At 49.0% G+C, this 18,069-nt stretch overlaps 1 protein-coding gene across 1 annotated transcript in view; it reads right to left on the reverse strand.

Moving 5' to 3' along the window:
* Positions 1-1,361: 1,361 nt before the first annotated feature.
* Positions 1,362-18,069, reverse strand: part of SSU72 (SSU72 homolog, RNA polymerase II CTD phosphatase) — a 53,600-nt gene continuing 36,892 nt past the window's right edge. Inside the window, exons 3-5 of the mRNA XM_061600644.1 lie at positions 8,464-8,603; positions 4,162-4,280; positions 1,362-2,106 (exon numbers count right to left, since the gene is read on the reverse strand). Of these exons, the coding sequence (XP_061456628.1) occupies positions 2,005-2,106; positions 4,162-4,280; positions 8,464-8,603 (361 nt within the window). The 3' untranslated portion in view covers positions 1,362-2,004. The remainder of the gene's footprint in view (positions 2,107-4,161; positions 4,281-8,463; positions 8,604-18,069) is intronic.

An 18,069-nucleotide genomic window follows, 5' to 3' on the forward strand; every position in this document is an offset into this window, starting at 1 on the left:
GGAAACTGGATCCAGCTGGTACACTCCTGGGAGCGTACTCAAAGTGATCTCCAGATCCTATTCTTTTGCAGCCACAGACCATGGCTGCAAGAATCTCGCACCACTTTCTCTGCCACTCGTTGGAGGGATCCACTGCAATCAGGAACTCCAATTGGGAGCTTCCGAGTGGAACAAATCCTTTCTGGGCAACCTTCTGAAGGCACGTGCCAACGGAGGGCAGGGCCAGAGGCAAAAGTGGGCAGAGAGAGGCCTGAAGGGCCACATTTGGCACTCAGGCCTGAGGTTCTCAACCCCTGAACTAGGTGAGCCAAGGGTCTGACAAGTACGAAGCACCTTCCTGCATTTCTGAGTCGTATCTAGAAAACCTTCTCTTGCATTCGTCTTTCATTACTAGTTGGCACAAGTCATCTAGCTTGGTAGTAGAGGGATGATTGTATACGCATAATTCACACACACCAAACAAGAGGGATGTTGACTCCCATCGCCTGCAAAGCACCACACCCCCATTAGGGGGGTGTATGCATGCATGTCTACGTATCTTAGATCAGGGATTCCCAAACTGTGGTCCATGAGCTTCTTTCAGGTGGTCCGCGGCATTCATGTTTAATTAATAGGGCCAGGATCTCTTCTCAATCGTCCCAGAGTGCAGGACACAGAATAATGGGCTCAAGTTACAGGAAGCCAGATTTCGGCTGAACATCAGGAAAAAAAACATCCTAAGTGTTAGAACAGTACAACAGTGGAACCAACGACCTAGGGAGGTGGTGGGCTCTCCAACACTGGAGGCATTCAAGAGGTAGCTTGGACAGCCACCTGTCGGGGATGCGTTAAAGTGGATTCCTGTATTGAGCCGAGGGTTGGTCTGCATGGCCTTACAGGACCCTTACAGCTCTACTACTAGTCTGTGATTCAAATTGCATTTTTATTGCTTGTTTTGATTCTCAAACTGCAAACTGTAATAAGTCAAAATACAATACAAGAAATACAAGAACAAGCATCTAGCACGAGGCATGAAAATTGCTACAACAGGCAGAAAAAGTGGTCCGCCTAGACCATCAAGCATTATTCAAGTGATCAGTGGGCAAAAAAAGTTTGAGAACCACTGTCTTAGATAATATAAATATTATACCCTTATATATATCTATATTATCTAAGACAGATATATATTGCATATTATATACTGTATGTCTATTGAGATGTTTTCACTTACTGTGTATGACTACTTAAAGTTTGTTATATTTTTGTAATTGTTAAGAGCGCATTATGCCAATCTTTTGATGTTATAAACCAAGCATGTTTAACTATGGAAAGACGTCATACAAATAAACGATAATTTGTATATAAGCAAGAAACAGGACAGAAACCGAGCAATTTCTATTTATTGGACAGGTCCAATGGCATTCCTAATATTATACAGATATTAATCGTCCCATTCACACTTGCATATCCCAGCCGTTCAGTTCTGTTGCATTAAAAGAAAAACACCTTCCTCCTGTGCCCCCCGCAAACAAAAAAAGACAACTGAAATTCACATAAGATCTTCGCAGTTGAAAATATAAATATCATCTGCAAATAGTCTCTTTATAATTAAAACCCTACTTATAACAATTAAAGTAGGATATCTGAAGGAAGGGGGGGGAAGAGAGGAAATGGGGAAGAGTTAAACAAAAATCGTCATTTTTTTAAAAAAAATCTTTTAAATAAAGCAGCGTTTTATGTATAGACTTTCTTTTATTTTATACGCAACGTTTGCTTGTGTTTCTGTACAGAAACATCCCCAGAAACATTTAGAAACTAAAACAAAACAAAACGCACACACATACAGACATACATGCGCACACGCCGGAACTTGGGGCGGGTGGGGAGAAATTCAACAGCAACAATGAAAGAGGCCGTTAAGTTCGCTGCTCCAAAAGGTTGGGAGAAAAAAGTCCAGTGGAATCGGAACCAACACATGCTTCTTTCATCTGCAGTAAGGCCTAAGAGGAAGAGACAGGCGTGCTTTTAATAAAAGCAGACCGTGTGCAGAAAAGTCCTTCCACTTTTCTCTTCGAATTCTTGTAACAGCTCATCTATTTCGTTTTCCATATCTTCCGTATGCTGTATCTGGAAGCAGGCAGACCAAAAGAAAGGAAAGGAAAGAAAAGGCGGGTGTAATTATTTTGAAAAAGCAGGGCTGCGACCGTCTGTCCAATTGAAAAAAGAAAACACACAAGTGTACAAAGGGTTGAATCCAGTGCTGGGCCTATAAATATCTATTTATTTCATTTACATCCCAACACTCCTCCTCCAAGGAGCTCAAGGCGGCGCATGAACATGGTCCTCCCCCTTCCGATTTTATCCTCACAACAGCCCTGTGAGGTAGGTTCGGCTGAGAGACAGTGACTGGGCCAAGGTCACCCACTACCTCTCAGCCTGGCCTACCTCACAGGGTTGTTGTGAGACTAACCTCAGGAGGAGGAGAAATGTGCTTGTCCGCCACCTTGCGCTCTTTGGAAGAAAGGTGGGATGTAAATGAAATAATAAATAAATAAGGACTTGCTCTGTGCATATTAAAAAAAACATCCATGTGAACGAAAGCAGAACCCTCCCATCTGATGTTTGAGCCAATGAGGCGCACGCTGCCCTGACAGTGAGCTCGCTAGCTCATTCAGATGCAGGCGGAGTGGCCTAATTTTGGCAGGAGGGGGACTCTGCGGAGAGGATCCCAAGTCTGTCCCAGGCTCATTGACCCACTTAAAAAAAACAACTTTATCTTCTTTCCACAGCAGAGGTGACACCTTGACTGTGTTCAGCGTTAGGGAAGGAGTTAAGGTGACAAATCCTACTTCACGCCGGAAGGTGTGTCAGATGAAGGCCACGACGGCGGCCAATCTTCGCTCAGATTGTGCTCAGACCACGCGACGCTTTCGAGCCGGGGTGGGGAACCTTTGGCCCTCCCAGACGGTGCGGAACTGCCACTCCCATCCTCCTTGGCTGTCAGGCCACATTTGCCGGGGCCCATGGGAGCTGTAGTTCTGCGACATCCGGAGGGACCCGGAAGGTCCCCCAACCTGCTTTTGAAAAGGGAAGCGTTGCGGCCCAAGCGTCTTGGGCACTGGCGTTGGAAGGGCGGGACCTGCTTTGCCCTACATTCTCCCTGCAGAGTCTATAGCAGGGGTGAGGGAACCTCAGGCCCGGGGGCCAAATGTGTCCCCTCCACGCCTCTCTATGTGGCCTTCAGGACTCGCCCTGAGCCACACCCTCTAATGTGCCCCTGACTCGCACCCTGCTCAAGTGATTTTGCCTGGCTGGAAAACATCCCTGGACTGTGACTGTGCTGCTTGCTGGCTTCGGCGGAGGAGAGGTTAAGAGCTGCAGCCGTTGTTCCACGCACTGTTTGACCTTCTCGTCCAACCCACCACTGGCATGCGGCCCTCAGGGAATGCGGCCCTCAGGCGCCCCCCGGGCATCTTTACATCTTAGTGCACATGTGCTAAGACAGTACACAAGAGAGAATGTCTGTGTGAGCAAGGGGTGTAGTTGTCTGGTGTCTCGGGGTGGGTTTTTTTTTAGACCTCTTACTGTTTTGAGAGCAGGGTCCCTATGTCTCCAGAATCCAAGGAGCCAATCTGCATGAAAGGGGAGGGTGTCAGCCACTGAGAAGACTCTTCTGAGTAGCTAACTCATGCAGACTGGCTCCTAGGGATGTCCGTTGTTGCAGGGGAAGGAATGAGGAGTGTGGAGACAGCAATGGAGAAGCAGCAAGTGAGGGGTGCGGCCGTGAGTGGGGGTGGCATGACTGTCATGAAGGACCCTGCACTTCTGAATTAGTCACTACATGTGTGTGTGCTTGAGAGAGAGAGAGACAACAGCTGCAAGAATGCTGGCTTAGATGGACCTCTCTGTGGCTAAATGAGAATGGAACCACCATGTTCAGGGGTAGTATATCTCTGGACAACAAGTACAGAATGACAGGGAGAGGAAGTGCTACTGTCACATCCTGCCTGCGAGCTCCCACAGAGGCTTCTCAGCAGCAGGAGGACCTGATCTGATCCGGCGTGGGGGGGAACGGGGTTAGCAGTTGGAGGTCTTCTTGTGTTCAAAAACAGCCACATTAAAAATCCACCATCGGTTGCCCCAAAGTGGGGGCAAGGTTTTTTTTATAAAAAAAATACTTACACACTGACATAGTTCGCAGATAAGGAACGCTCCCAACGTGGCTTCCTCGTGATTATCCTGAATGTCCACGTTGATCACATGTACAGGCTGACACGTCTCCTGTTCCCTAGAATTTAAGTCTGAGACACAAAAATAAAGGAAGTTATTGTGGGGTAGGGGGTGGAAATAAAGCCTTTAAAATTAGCCACGGGCAAGTTGTGGCCCTCCAGATGTCACAGCGAGTCCCAGTTCCAATCAGCCGCAGCCAGCATGCCCAATGGTCAGGGCTGCCGGGGAGTCTCCACTAGGTCTGATGACCGCGGCTACATCGGACGGACCAAAAGGAAGAGCAAGTTTCGTTGCACACGCTCTGGCACGGTTTGAATTAAAACGGCACAGACTGCTTAGGATCGCAGGGAGCTGCCTTATCACAAGGTCACATTCAGTCCCTTCCTACCCTGCTCTGACTACCAGCGACTCCCCAGAATTGAAGGCAGGAACTTGGGAAGCTGCCCTGGACCGAGCCAGACTGTTGTTTCATCTAGCTCAGTGCTGTCTACACTGGCTGGCAGAGGCTCTCTCCAGGGTCTCAGGCAAGGTGTGTTCTTTCAGGTCTGCCTAGAAATGCCGCTGCGGACGGAACCTGACACCTTCTGCATGCCAGGCAGATGTTCCACCACTGCGCTGTGGCCTCTCTCTTCAAGACCAAGGCCTTTCCCACTGCTTGCTACTGGAACCTTTTAAGTGGGAACTGCTGGAGCTTAACCCCAGGACTTTTCTGCACACAAAGCATGCGCTCCAACATTGCGTGACGTCCCCCTCCCCGTGTTCTTTAAAGAAGCTCTCCTTGTGCGAGGCCTGACAGCCAGCACGGGCGGTTAAGAGTCATCCTGATTTTGGAGATCGTCTCTGGTCGCACCTCTCAGCCATTTCCACTTTAAGGGACGGTAAGCCGTACGCAGCCCTCCAGGCATCACTGTCTGGCCCTCGGGACTCTCCCCACCCCGCTTTGCACCCTCCTTGAGTTGTTTGGCCTGACTGGAATGCATCCTTGAACCCCAACAATGCCTCTTGCTCACATGGAATGGCAGACAGAGAGGAGCAGGTGTAGAAACTGGTGTGCAAAAGGCGCAGCTTGCATTCACCGCCCACTTTTGCCTCTGGCCCTGCCCACCAGTGGAATGTGGCCCCCTAGGGCTGGAAAAGGTTCCCCCACACCCTGTTTTAACGAGTTGCTCTTCACAACTTTATTTTCCTGCTTCGCCAACGGGACCCACAGTGGGAATGAGGTTTTAATATGCAGCGCTGCCACAGATCCGGTGCAGTCAAGAGGAGGCTGTTTGCAAGGCCGAGTTAACAAGCCTCAAAAGGTCGACCTGCAAATGTTCAATCTCTAAAAACGCCCTCCCCCCCGGCCCCCAGCAGTATTTCCAGAGGATTCGGCCAAGCAAAATGAGGCAGCCCAGCTTAAAAACCTCATCATCTGTTTGCAGCGGGGGCTGCCAGTGGGGATTCAAGCTTGCTCCTGTGCCGCTTTTGTGAAGAATCGCATTAAGAGGGGGGGGGACTCGGGGTAAGAAAGGTGGAAATTAACCAACAGATGGCCCTCCCTTTCCCCAGCTGCTATAAAACGAAGCCTGTTTGAAGGAGGACAGCTCCCCGGTGGCAGCGCATGCTGGAGCAGAGCGGAGATTTCATTCATCTCTCGGCACGGCGGCTCGTTAAGGAAACTGGTGAAAGTGCCAAGCCGCTTCTCTTTAATGCACTCCGAGCTCTGCGGCAGCCGAGTGGATGGCACTAGGGTGAAGGCAAGAGCCTGGCCGGCAAGGGAGTCTCCCCCCCTCAGCCCCCGGTCATTTTTTATTTATGGGACACAACCGGGCTCGCTCGGCTGCTTTCTAATTTGAAGAAGATCTGCCACGTTGCAGCAGGAGAAGAGGCACAGCCAGAGAAGCCTTAGAGCGGCAGATCTGCCGGCGGCTGGTTTCTAACTTAGCTGCAGGTGCCATATGAGGCTCACTTAACTGCGCAGTAAAAAGGAAAAGTGCCATTGACGGAGAGGGAGTCACTCTCCTTGGCTTTAAAGGCAACTCCTTTTGCTATGCTGCGGTTCACAGCCCTGCGTTACTGTAAAATGGAACCGTACTGGGGCTATTGGGGAAAATAAACATCAAATCCCTGTTCTGGTTTATCGTTAAGGGACTCCGGGTCGTCATCTTAATCTTGTATGAGACTTTGTGCACCTGTGACGCAAAACAGGACCGGGGGCAGCAGCAGCAGGCATTTGCTGAACCCCACAACTTAGCTGGGAGCCCGCTGCCGACTTGCAGACATTAAGATAAGCCTGGCGGCTGGATCAGGTCAAAGGCCTATGTGGTTCTCACAGCGACCGACCAGATGCCCCAGTAAGAAACCCACAAGCGGGACCTGAGCGCAACCACACTCTACCCACTTGCGATTCGGTCCCCCGGCTGCGCTTTTCTGCACTTCCTTGCTGTTGCAGCCTGCTCACCTTGGCCTCTGGAAAATGGTGCGGATTGGGCCTAGAGGGCCCTACTGTCCATGACGGTGACGCTCACCCCTCCACTGCCTCCAAATGCTCCTGAATACCAGTCGCTGGGAGTCACACGTGGGGAGAGGTGAGGTTGCCCTCAGAGGGTCCTGCTTGGGGGGTCTTCCCACTGGGGCATCTGGTTGGCCATTGTGAGAACAGTGGCCTCATCCAGAGGGACTCTTCTGATGTTCTTACGAGTTCCAAGTGAGGGACGGGTGGCTGCCTTTGTGCCCTGCCTCAGGGCTTTGTGGAGCCATCCAATTGGCCGCTGTGGGAAATGAATGCTGGACTAGACTGGCCTGATCCAGTGGGGCTCCTCTCAAGTTCTTAGGGAGAAGGCAAACTAATGTGCAGTGGCCACAGTGACAAGATGGGCCTAGTCCACCACACCAAAGGCCCAGACCTAGGGTGGCCATGTGCCCTGCTTTACAGAGGACACAGCCTGCTATTTGAAGGCCGCATCTGGTTTATAAAGACAAATTTAATTTATAAAGACAAACTGTTGATGGAGTTGCCCATCGACAGTTAACCCCCTGACAGGAGACTGAGCAGGCACACACAAGTCACCAGGTGACCATCTTCCAAGCCGCACTGTAGCGCTATTTAAAATCAATCATTTCTGCACCTGGAGGGCACCCACACTGGCTATCCCAATGTACAAGTATATATTGGCCTAAGGCGCTGCTATGCAAATCCTCTCTTCTCTTTTGGCGATACATAAGGGGACTCCTCGCCCCCAGATCTGAAGCCAATGCTGGGCCGGCAATTTCTTTCAGCTAACGAATAAGACTGCTGGACCAAGGAGGCCCACGTTCAAATCCTCGCTCAGCCACAATGGTCGCTGGGTTAACATCTGGCCAACAGTTTGCTCTCAAGTCTAACCACCCTTGTGCTGATGCAAGGATGAGGCAGGAAAATACTAAACGCGCACTCACCAAGGCCTCTCTGAAGGAACAGCGGGATGCAATGCGTAATAAATATTGCACTAAACTGAACGCTCGCTGCAGAAACCTAATTGGAACTGCACTACGATGATGCTGGCCGGGTCGATCCCACAGAGTAAGAGCGCTTGGGAGAAAAAAAGCCGTCAATGGCTGGGAAATTCTTGCTGAAGTATCAGTGGCGATATACAAATAGCGTCCAAAATTAAAAGTGAGCTGGCCCTGCGGGCTTTAACCTCCATCATGCCCCCGAAAATCTGCACTGGTGATCCAAATGCTGCAACTTGTATACATGAAGCACATTTGTGCGATTTCCTCTTTATTTTGCATGCATCGGGCGTAGGGAACCTTTGGCCCTCCTGTTGTTCTTGGACTCCAACTCCCATGTGATACACCACTACAGCAAGAGTGGTGAAACCTTCTTCAGCTCAAGGGCCACATTCCCTAATGGGGAACCTTTCCCGGATGCTAAAGGTGGGCGGGGCCAGAAGCAGAAGTGGGTGGAGCAACTGACATGAGTCTTACCTTTGTACAGTAGGGTCCATTCCAGCCATGCAATAGCTCAAGGTGTTTCCACACACACATGGGTCTCTCCTCGCAGGCAAGCGAGAGGCATTATCACAGTTGAAAGGCACATTCCAGTCAGGTAAAAACACACCAGGAGGGGGCAAAGCAGGGCTGGTGAGGTAGAGTCCCGAGGGCCAGATGAGGCCTGGGGGGCCGCATTCATCAGCCCTCCCCCAGGGCCTGAAGTTCCCTGCCCCCTGGAACTGAAGCATACCAGTTCTGATTCTTGTCATTAAACCAAATGACGTTCCGTCTCCTTACCTTCTACTACTTGATCATAGACCCTTTCTTCGCACGTCAAGATCAAATCAAAGACGTCTTTACAGTTCTGGAATCTTTCCGGCCGTGGCTTGATCCGCTTGTTCCTGTCCAACATGTGCAAAATCCCATTCTGTGTATAGCTGTAAGTGAACCAGGGTTAAGGAACTCAGAAGGCAAAATAAGGCTGCTGGTGGGGTTTTATTTGAATATAGATGCTTTCTTTGGTCTGTCATCAGTTATGACACAGGCGGCGGCGGGGGGGGGGGAGAAGTTATGTTTCAAATTGTAAGGCTGAAAAAAGAATAGGGAACCAACGGTTTGCCATGCCAGGAATCCTCAGATTTCCCCACACCCCCTCCCCTCCCATCAAGCTTAACTACCTCTTCAGACATACAGGACGCAACCTTGCAATCCCCTTAGCGTGTGAAATCGTTGTGCTGTAACAAGGGTTGCAAACCAATTACAGAATACAGTAGGGCCCTGCTTTACAGCGATTCGCTAATGCGGCGGTCTCAATTAGATGCAATTAGACTAAAGCCCCACTCATACGGCACTTGTTCTGCTTTTACAGCGGTTTTCAGGCATCGCGCGCCATTCTATCAATGCGTTCTGCTTTATAGCGGTTTTTGCTTTACAGCAGGGGTACGGAACGTAACCCACCATATGAGTGAGGCCCTACTGTATCTGCAATGGCTGATTATATACATTTTAGTGACAAAGACTATTGATTTCATTCGCATACAAGTAAAACAGTATTTCTTACACAAGAAACAGACTTCAGGGGTGTGTGTTGATAATGCGTGCCGCAGCAGTAGACTTCATAGACAAAGAATTCCCTCTTATCCAAGACAGATGGTGAAAAGCCCTCTTTTTTTATGGTGCATCTGCAGGTTTTATAAGCGATCATAAAAAGAAAAGTTTTGTTTTGCTGTTGCAATCTGCCAAGCAATCTCTGTAACCATAAGGACTAGAAACTTGCCTTCTAGTTAAGAACAAGGTGAACGAGTCAGGAACCGGAAATGTTACAATCCGTGATACTTCGCTTTCTACAAACCACTGTCTGTAGTTGGGATGGGTAACCTGCAACTCTCTTAGAACCTTCCTTGAACTGGTGCGCTCTGATGTTTTGGCTTACGAGTCCCATCAGGATGTGGAGGACCACAGTTTCGCAACTGCTGCATTGAATTATGCACCCCTAATAGCAATACATAACTAAACCCACATAACCACATTCACCACCACCTTTGCTATCCTGGCTACCTCCCTCACCAGGACTCTGGGCAGCAGGAAAATATCTTCCTGGCACACACAGATTGCAGTTTGAGAGAGTGAAATGTGCTGGCCAACTGAAAAGAGATGGTCTGAAAAGTCACATTATGTTGCCAATGGTTTGTTTCATGGGGGAATGCTATTACAGCTTTAAGTAACCAACCATAGATGCAACCACAAGCACCCCTTATTTGTTGGAGAAGGGCTGTGGCTCAGTGGCAAAGTATCTGTCTCTCATGCAGAAGGCCCCGGGTACAATCCCGGCATCTCCAAGTAGGGCCTGGGAACGGACCCCAATGTTACAGCCCAGAGAGCAGCTGCCAATCAGTGTAGACAATTCAGCGCTGGATGGTCCATTAGGAAGCTGCCTTATACCAAAGTCAGCCTGTGCTCCAACTCGGGAGCAAGTCCCCACTGAATTCTGTGGAATTTCCTGAAGACCAAAAGCCCACGAACAAGTTGGAAATAAACCCAGCTTTTCATCCGTTCCCCCAAATCCCATCAGACTCTAACATGTCAAGAGACTGCAATCCTAAACACGCTGACTTCGGTATTTAGCCCCGCAGAACACAGCGGAAGCTATTTCTGAGTTTAAAAAAACAAAATCAAGCCAGTGCCATGGAGCCAGGAATCTATTCATAAGGCTGCGTCATCACAGGCAGGGTCCAGGGTGAGATTCGACCTGGGTGGCATCCCCCAAAAGCACCCCTTTAATTTCTCCCTTTCGACAGTTTTTTAAAAAGTAAGCTCCTCAGGGCAGGGACCTGCCGTCGTCTTATCAGGAACCTCTGGCCTGCAGGACTAATTAGGCCTCCGTGTTTGGCTAAACTATAGCCAACTGCTCTCCACCTAATGTGCCACGTACCCACACGATATATTAGTTAACGGCAGCCACTCTTTCCTATTGGAAGTAGTAAGGTACCATCTACCGGTCTTGGGGACACTTGCAAAAACAAAAGCTGCCCTCGCAGCTGGATGGGTAGCCCCCGTGGGCAGGGATCCTGCCATTGGTCCAATACTCAGGCCCTCTCTTTTGACCCCCTCACTCCCCCCCCCACTTCACCTGACAGGTGTTCACTGTGCAGTCCTGTGGCTTGTCCTGACCCTGATGGAGACGCTCCAGTCCTATCAGCCCCCAGCTGGCATGGCCAATGGATGATGGGAGATGGAATCCAGCAACATCTGAAGGGACCCAAGTCCCCCATATCTGTTAACATAAAAAGAGCCCTTATGCTGGATTAGGCCAGTGATCCATCTAGTCCAGCATCCTGTTCTCGCAGTAGCCGACCAGGTGCCCCAGTGGGAGGCTCACAAGCAGGGCCTGAGCGCAACAGCAATTCTCCCATTTTATGATTCCCAGCAACTTGTAGTCCGAACTGCCTCTGACAGTGGAGGTAGAACATGCCCATCGTGGCTAACACTCACTGACAGCCTTAAACTCCATTAATTTGTGGCTCCGTGAACAGGGCATTACTGGAATATGACTCCCATCATCCTTGGCCAGCGCCCATGCTGGCTGGGGCTTATGGGTACTGTAGTCCGACAACACCTGGAGGTGCACAGGCTAGCCAGCCCTATCTCTTAATGGTTGCATCTGCACCAGATCAGGTTATAAGCTGGTTCACATGCAATTGTAAGCCATGGTTTACAATGGAATGATGGTTTAACACGCACAAGCACTTTACCCCTCCCCTGCTCCCTACTGTTCCCCTTTCAGCATCTTGGACACCTCCTTGAAAGTTCGGACTAAACCCACAGCAGATTCACTGTCCCTTCGACATCAGAGCTACCAGCCTCCATTGAGTGTGGAAGGAAACAAGCCAAAGTCTGGCTTGTCTTGAGGTGCAAGCCTGATCTCGGGGTCTATTTCCTCCAAACAAGTCTTGGCTTAGTGCTTAGGATTTGTTTAGACATGGGATGGAGAACCTGTGGCCCTCCAGATGTTGCTGATGCCACCTCCCAGCAGCCCCAGCCAGCAGGACCAATGGGAATGACAGGGAGTTGTCATCCAAAACACATCTGGAAGGCCACAGGTTCCCCATCCCTGGTCTGAAGAGAAACAAACCACAAGCTTGGGTTTGCACATCACAGAAAGCCAGACTCTGGCTGGCTTCTTCCCTTGCGTGGTCCAGTTAGGAACAGGGGAAAGGCAAAGTGCTTGTGAAAGTCAAACCATCGTTTTATTTTTAAACCATAGCTTCACGTCACCATCAGGGATGTTGTTTGCCATAGGCTCAGGGGGAAGGATCACCCTTGTCCCAGCCTTAACATCTACGGAGCTGCAGCCTCGGCGCCATAGTTTCAATTCCCCCAACAGCCAGGGAGCAAAAGAGATCTAGAATGACAGGGCGACCATCCCCACACGGTGAACATTTGCAGACTTTTTACATACAGAGACGACGTTTCTGCCGGCGTTCCACCCACCACCGGTGACCCATGTGGCAGGCGGCAGTTCTATGGGCCATGTTGTGAGTTTGCTCTTAATGAACGTGCACTCAGAAGCCAACAGGCCGTCCCAGCTCCCTGAGCGTAGCTGAACGACATGTCCGCAAAGCCCTTGTTTGCCACGTTCTCCATTTTGGAGTATGCACGTTGCATTTCCTGGTGGAGAGGCGACTTGCGGTCAGAACAGCAGGACTGAGGTCTTGTCTTTTCATGGGATGTCTCCAAATTTCCATGCCTGCATCCTTTTTTGGGGGTGGTGGTGGTGGGACCGCATTATCTCTTCCTTCTCTACCTCTTATAAATTCTCCCAGGGATTGAGGGCAGCAAGTACAGAATTCTCTGGGAACCCTTGCCTGAGTTATCCTAAAACCACCACCTTGCCCAGCCACCTGCTCTGCAATTGATTCAACAAAATCGGGTATTTTTTCAGCACAATCCTATGCATTATTTTTCTAGGAAGTCCATGGAAATGTAGGAATAGGAATACAGGAAACTGCCTTGTACACACAGTCAGATCACAGGCTCCTCTAGCTGAGTATTGTCTACACTGACTGGCAGGGGCTCTCCAGGGTTTCAGGCTGGCGACATTCCCAGCTCTACCCTGGAGATGCCATTGAACCTGGGACTTTTTGCCTGCAAAGCTGATGCTCTAACCACTGAGCTACAGCCCCTCCCCAACTTCCTCCCCAGATGAATGTGTATGGGAATGCAGCCTTAGATGCTCCCATCATTGATGGGGAAGACATGTTAATTCACCGCTTAGCATCATTGAAATATTTAATCCAAAATCAATTCTAGCAAAATATTAAATTATTGTCATTTTATTATTATGTATAAATAACAACGTATCAGAAAAGCGAGGTTTAGGATAATTTAGACTCCCCGGCCCAAATTGCCAGGAAATATGGTACAGAAGTATATTAAACATTTTAAATCGTAAGTTCTGTCAATCAGGCTCCTGACGGTTATTGACTGGCAAAGCTAATAAGTCCTTTCAGACAGCCATACAGACTTCACTACACCTTTTTGATATCTAGGTAAATACTTGACTGAGTACGGCCAGGTTTGAGTATGTATTAAGCCCAACATTTGGTGTTTGCCAAGTACTGTGCTGGGTGAAAGTGAAACTCAAAATTTAGCACCCCGAGATTCTTGGCTCCGCCCCTTTCCGGGGACAAAAAATAATAATCATGTTTCTAGTCCTTAAGCCTGTGAAGATGAGATCAAAATCCTATCTGCAATGCCTGCAAAACTCTCAGAAATCAAGTGAGTCCTGGACAGGCGTTCCAGTGATGAGAAGCCAAGGCTAGCAAAACTGGAATAAATTACATAATCAGCAAATGTGTAAGGCAACTATACTAACCAATGAAGGCTTTTAAGGGAGGCCGCAAGTAAAGGGCCTTTTAAAAAACAGTTTAAGTTCTGGTAGGATACTGTGCAAAGAGAGGCTAACGATTCCCTTCATGTATAACAAAGGGCTGTCCAGCCCAACCGTGAAACCTATCTCTTAAGAGGTACATAGATGATCAGTGATACGCTGAGTTTCTCCTTCCTATCACGAGTGCACCACCACCACCAAAATTCTGTTCAGCCCTTTAAGTGGCGCTTTGAAAAACAGCCCAACGCAGTCCTAACCCATGTCCAAATCGGCTCCGAGTTTGAAGCCAGATCCTGATTCAGAAATAGTGAGGCTTCGTGCTTCCTCAACTGAAGAAATAATACTTTTTAAAAATAGCTTTTAGTCCCTCCCCCCTACACAATTGGATGAAATGTGCAAGCATAGCAGCCCTTTCTAAAAGCATGACAAATTACAAATAGGTCTACAGTTTTGGGGGTGAGGACATTTAAAGCTGGTTTTCCTGGGGAGCGGGGGCGAAAAAGGGTTTTCCTTCCCTCCCTGTGGTTTTGTGAGCAATGGTGTTTTTCTGAATGTATATTGGAGGGCGGGCCCTAGGAAAGTAATCTGTGAAATTTCAGATGGAGGGGTTCAGCGGCTGGGGAGTTATGTTGAATGAAGGGGGGGGAAACCATTTTTCGGCTGGTGTTCTGCTCAATTGGCTCCAAACATCACAGAAATGGAAGTGTAAAGCTGATCTGACAGGAATTTGGATATGTGGGTATGTGGCACAGATGCAGAAGGACCTGAATGCCCCGCATTTTCCAGGGAAGTACCACTAGCAAAGATCACAGAACAGAGCAGAACAAGTTGACACGTTACTTCACTATCCTGTTCTAAAAGCACCGTTGATGGAAGAGCCCTGGTCAAGTCACTCCTCTGATCAGAAGCTAGAGTCTCAGTCACAAAAGAGGCCTCCATCCCTAACATTTTCCTTACATGGCAAGCTTGGGAAGAAATGTTTCCCATTTTTGCAGACACGCAGTGTGGTGCTTTTTTTTAAACATCCAAATCTCTGAAGCATTCCGAATAGCTCCGAGGCACTTCAGAGTGATCCTGCTCCAGCTCGGACAAGCCCTGAATCTGTCCAAAGGGGCCGGCTTCAGCTCAGGCACCATCCAAATCTTACATAGAACTCTTTCCGTCATACTGCAAGAATATTAGCACCCAATGCAACCTTAGTTCAGAAAAGGCTGCTGTGGGGTCAGGAAGATACTGCAAAGCCACTCCCCGCATCTTAATGAAAAGATGTAAGCTTTGGAAGTTGCAACCATGACCTACCACACTCGTAATGAAGCTAAGAAGGAAACATGCCCTTGGGTTGGACCAACGGGCAGCCCGGATGGTGATCACACTGCTGAAACTAAGCAGGCCCGATTTAGAGCAGTGACTGGACACAAGAAGCCGCCTTATATAGAGTCAGACCATTGGGTCCATCTAGCTCAGTACTGTCTTCCCTGACTGGCAGCAACTCTGGGTTTTAGGCGCGGGACATTCCCAGCCCTAAGTTGGGGGACTGAGGCCACATTCACACCATACATTTATCCCACTATTATTCCACTTTAAACAGACATGGCTTCCCCCAAAGAACCCTGGGAACTGTAGTTTGTGAAGGGTGCTGAGAGGAGACCCTCTATTTTCCTCACACCGTTACAATTGTCAGATAGGTTAACAGTCAGCCCCTCTTCCCAGAGAACTCTGGGAATTGTAGCTCTATGAGACGAATAGGGGTCCTGCCAAGAACTGTCAGCACCCTTCACGAACGACACTTCCCAGAATTCTTTAGGGGAAGCCTGGATAGCTTAAAGTGGAATAAATGCATGGTGTGAATGTGGCCTGAACCTGGAAAATTCCGCACGCAACACAGATAACTCTGCCACTGAATTACGGCCCCTTTCCCAGGACAAAGCACACACAGGAAGGCTCCTTTGGTACGTCAAGGTCTTTCATGGTGGGATGGGAAAAGATTTGTCCAAGGCCAGGATTGTCTGCCCCGGCCGGCAGCAGCTCTCCTAGGACTTGGGATGAAGGTCTTTCCAGTCTCTTGCTATCCGGAGATCCTTTCTACGGCAGATGCCGGGGATTGAACCTGGGGTCTTTCGGCATGCAAAGCAGGAGCTCTACCACTGAGCTCCAGCCCCTGTCCCGAGAGAGACCATTTATCTGAGCTCCTTGGAGGGGACATAGGGTTGAAATTTATTTTTTTAAAATATATGACTGCCCCCCTAGGACTTTTGGAGGGAGGAACCCAAAAAAGATGTTGGGGGAAGGGCCGTGGCTCAGTGGCAGCGCATCTGCTTTGCACACTGAAGACCCCGAGCTCAGTTCCCCGACACCTCTTTGTAAGGCTGGGAGACAGCCCTCTCTGAAACCCTCGAGAGCTGCTGCCAGTCAGTGTAGACAATACTGAGCTAAAGGAACCAGGGCTTTGACTCAGTATAAAACAGCTTCCTGGGTTGCCGTGTTCTGGACGTCCCCCCTTAATACCTCTTTAAGACGCAGCTGCAACTTCCAAGAGTTCACCAGCATCTTCTTTAGATAAAGAAAAAGTCACCTCTTGAAATTCTCCAACCTTCTTCCCAATATTTGGGACCCCTCCTCTTTCAACTTGCTTCTCCAGGATCCTCTCCTCTGCTGTCTTGCGCCTTAGATCTTCAACCTGAAACTAATCCTTTTATTTTTGGCAACTCAGAATATTTGGCCCCAGCTCAACCACGCATGTGTACAGACACACCGTTTCTCTCTCTCTCGCCACATCTTCCTTTGCTGCTGGAGACTCGATTCTGGAGAGGCTACGATTATTATTGCGTCATTGAGTGTCTAAGGCCTACAATCCTACATTAGAACAACAAAACGGAGCAGTGCCTGTTTACACGATTGCATCCAAGGCTGGTTTTGAAAGGCTGGCTGATTCCCACCAGGAAGTTCACAGTTCAAATCTTGCCCACCCAGACCCCCCCACACACACACTACGACAGTAGCACCCATCTAACAATGCAGCATTGTTGTACGGATAGCAAAGTGCTTGAAATGTTACAAAAATGCTACATAAATGCTTTCGTTTTACTGTTAGGGGTGTCAACTTCAACCTGCTGCCAGGTGCAGAATTCTCATTGTATTTCTTACATCCACACACCTTTCCACAAAAAGAGCTTAGAGTGGCATACATGTTCCCCCCCCCACCCTTAATATACCCCTGCAGCATTGCGTTGGGCTCCAAGATGGCGACTGGCTCAAAATCGTGCCGTGAATCCCATGTCTGAGCAGATATTTGAACCTGGGTCATCTCCATCTTACTTCAACGGTCTAACTGTTGCATCACACTGGCTCTCTGTTACTCCATCCGTGTGGGCCCTCAGGAACCACCCTACAATACCCCATAAAGCCTTCCCCAAGCCAAAGTCCCTTCTGGGGTATTTTAACACCTATTGTGGCTGCTCTCTGAGAATACTGCAATGCGCTCTACGTGGGGCTGCCTTTGAAGACTGTTTGGAAGCTGCAGCTTGTGCAAAATTCAGCCGCCAGTTTGGTAACAAGGACCAGATGATTCAAACATATAAAACCAGTTCTGGCCCGCTTGCATTGACTGCCTGTTATGTTTCCAAGCTCGATTCAAGGTGCTGGTTTTAACCTATAAAGCCTTACATGGCTTAGGACCACAATACCCAATGGAACGCCTCTCCCAACATGAACCCACCTGTACACTACGCTCAACATCAAAGGCCCTCCTCTGGGTGCCTCCTCGGAGGGAAGCTCGGAGGATGGCAATGAGAGGGCCTTCTCAGTGGTGGCCCCCAAATTATGGAATGATCTTCCTGACGAGGTGCACCTGGAGCCAACACTGTTATCTTTTCGGCACCAGGTCAAGACTTTCCTCTTCTCCCAGGCATTTTAGCATGTGTTTTTAAATTGCTTGTTAAAAATGTGTTTTTAAATTTGTATATTTGTTTTTAAGGTTTTTAATTGTTGTAAACCGCCCAGAGAGCTTCGGCTATGGGGCGGTATACAAATGCAATAAATCAATAAATCAATCAATAAATAAAATACTGAAAGCTCTTAATGCCCCTGCTAAGCTGCGAGAGGGAAATAAGGACATAGGAAGCTACCTTATACAGAGTCAGAGCATTGCTCCTTCTAGCTCAGTATTGTCTACACTGACTGGCAGCTGCTCTCCACGGTTTCAGGCAGGGCTGTCTCCCAGCCGTGCCTGGAAAGGCCAGGGATTGAAACCGGGAACCTTCTGCGTGCAAAGGGTTTCACATTGACATGGGCATTCCCAGCCCTACCTGAAGATGCCCAGGCACTGAACCTGGGACTTTCTGCAGACAGAAAAAAAAAAGTGCTCTACCCATGGCACTATGGCCCCCTGCAGTACCTCTCCCCTGGCTCCAGCCAAAGCAACTGCCCTGCCCTGCCCTTGCCATCGCTCATGGTCTTGCAAGCATCCCAAATCCAACACTAGGCCAGCAATCTTAAAACCATGCTCCATAAGAGCC

The sequence above is a fragment of the Rhineura floridana genome, chromosome 18 (genome assembly GCF_030035675.1).
Source record: "Rhineura floridana isolate rRhiFlo1 chromosome 18, rRhiFlo1.hap2, whole genome shotgun sequence".
In the NCBI taxonomy this organism is placed as follows: Eukaryota; Metazoa; Chordata; class Lepidosauria; order Squamata; family Rhineuridae; genus Rhineura; species Rhineura floridana.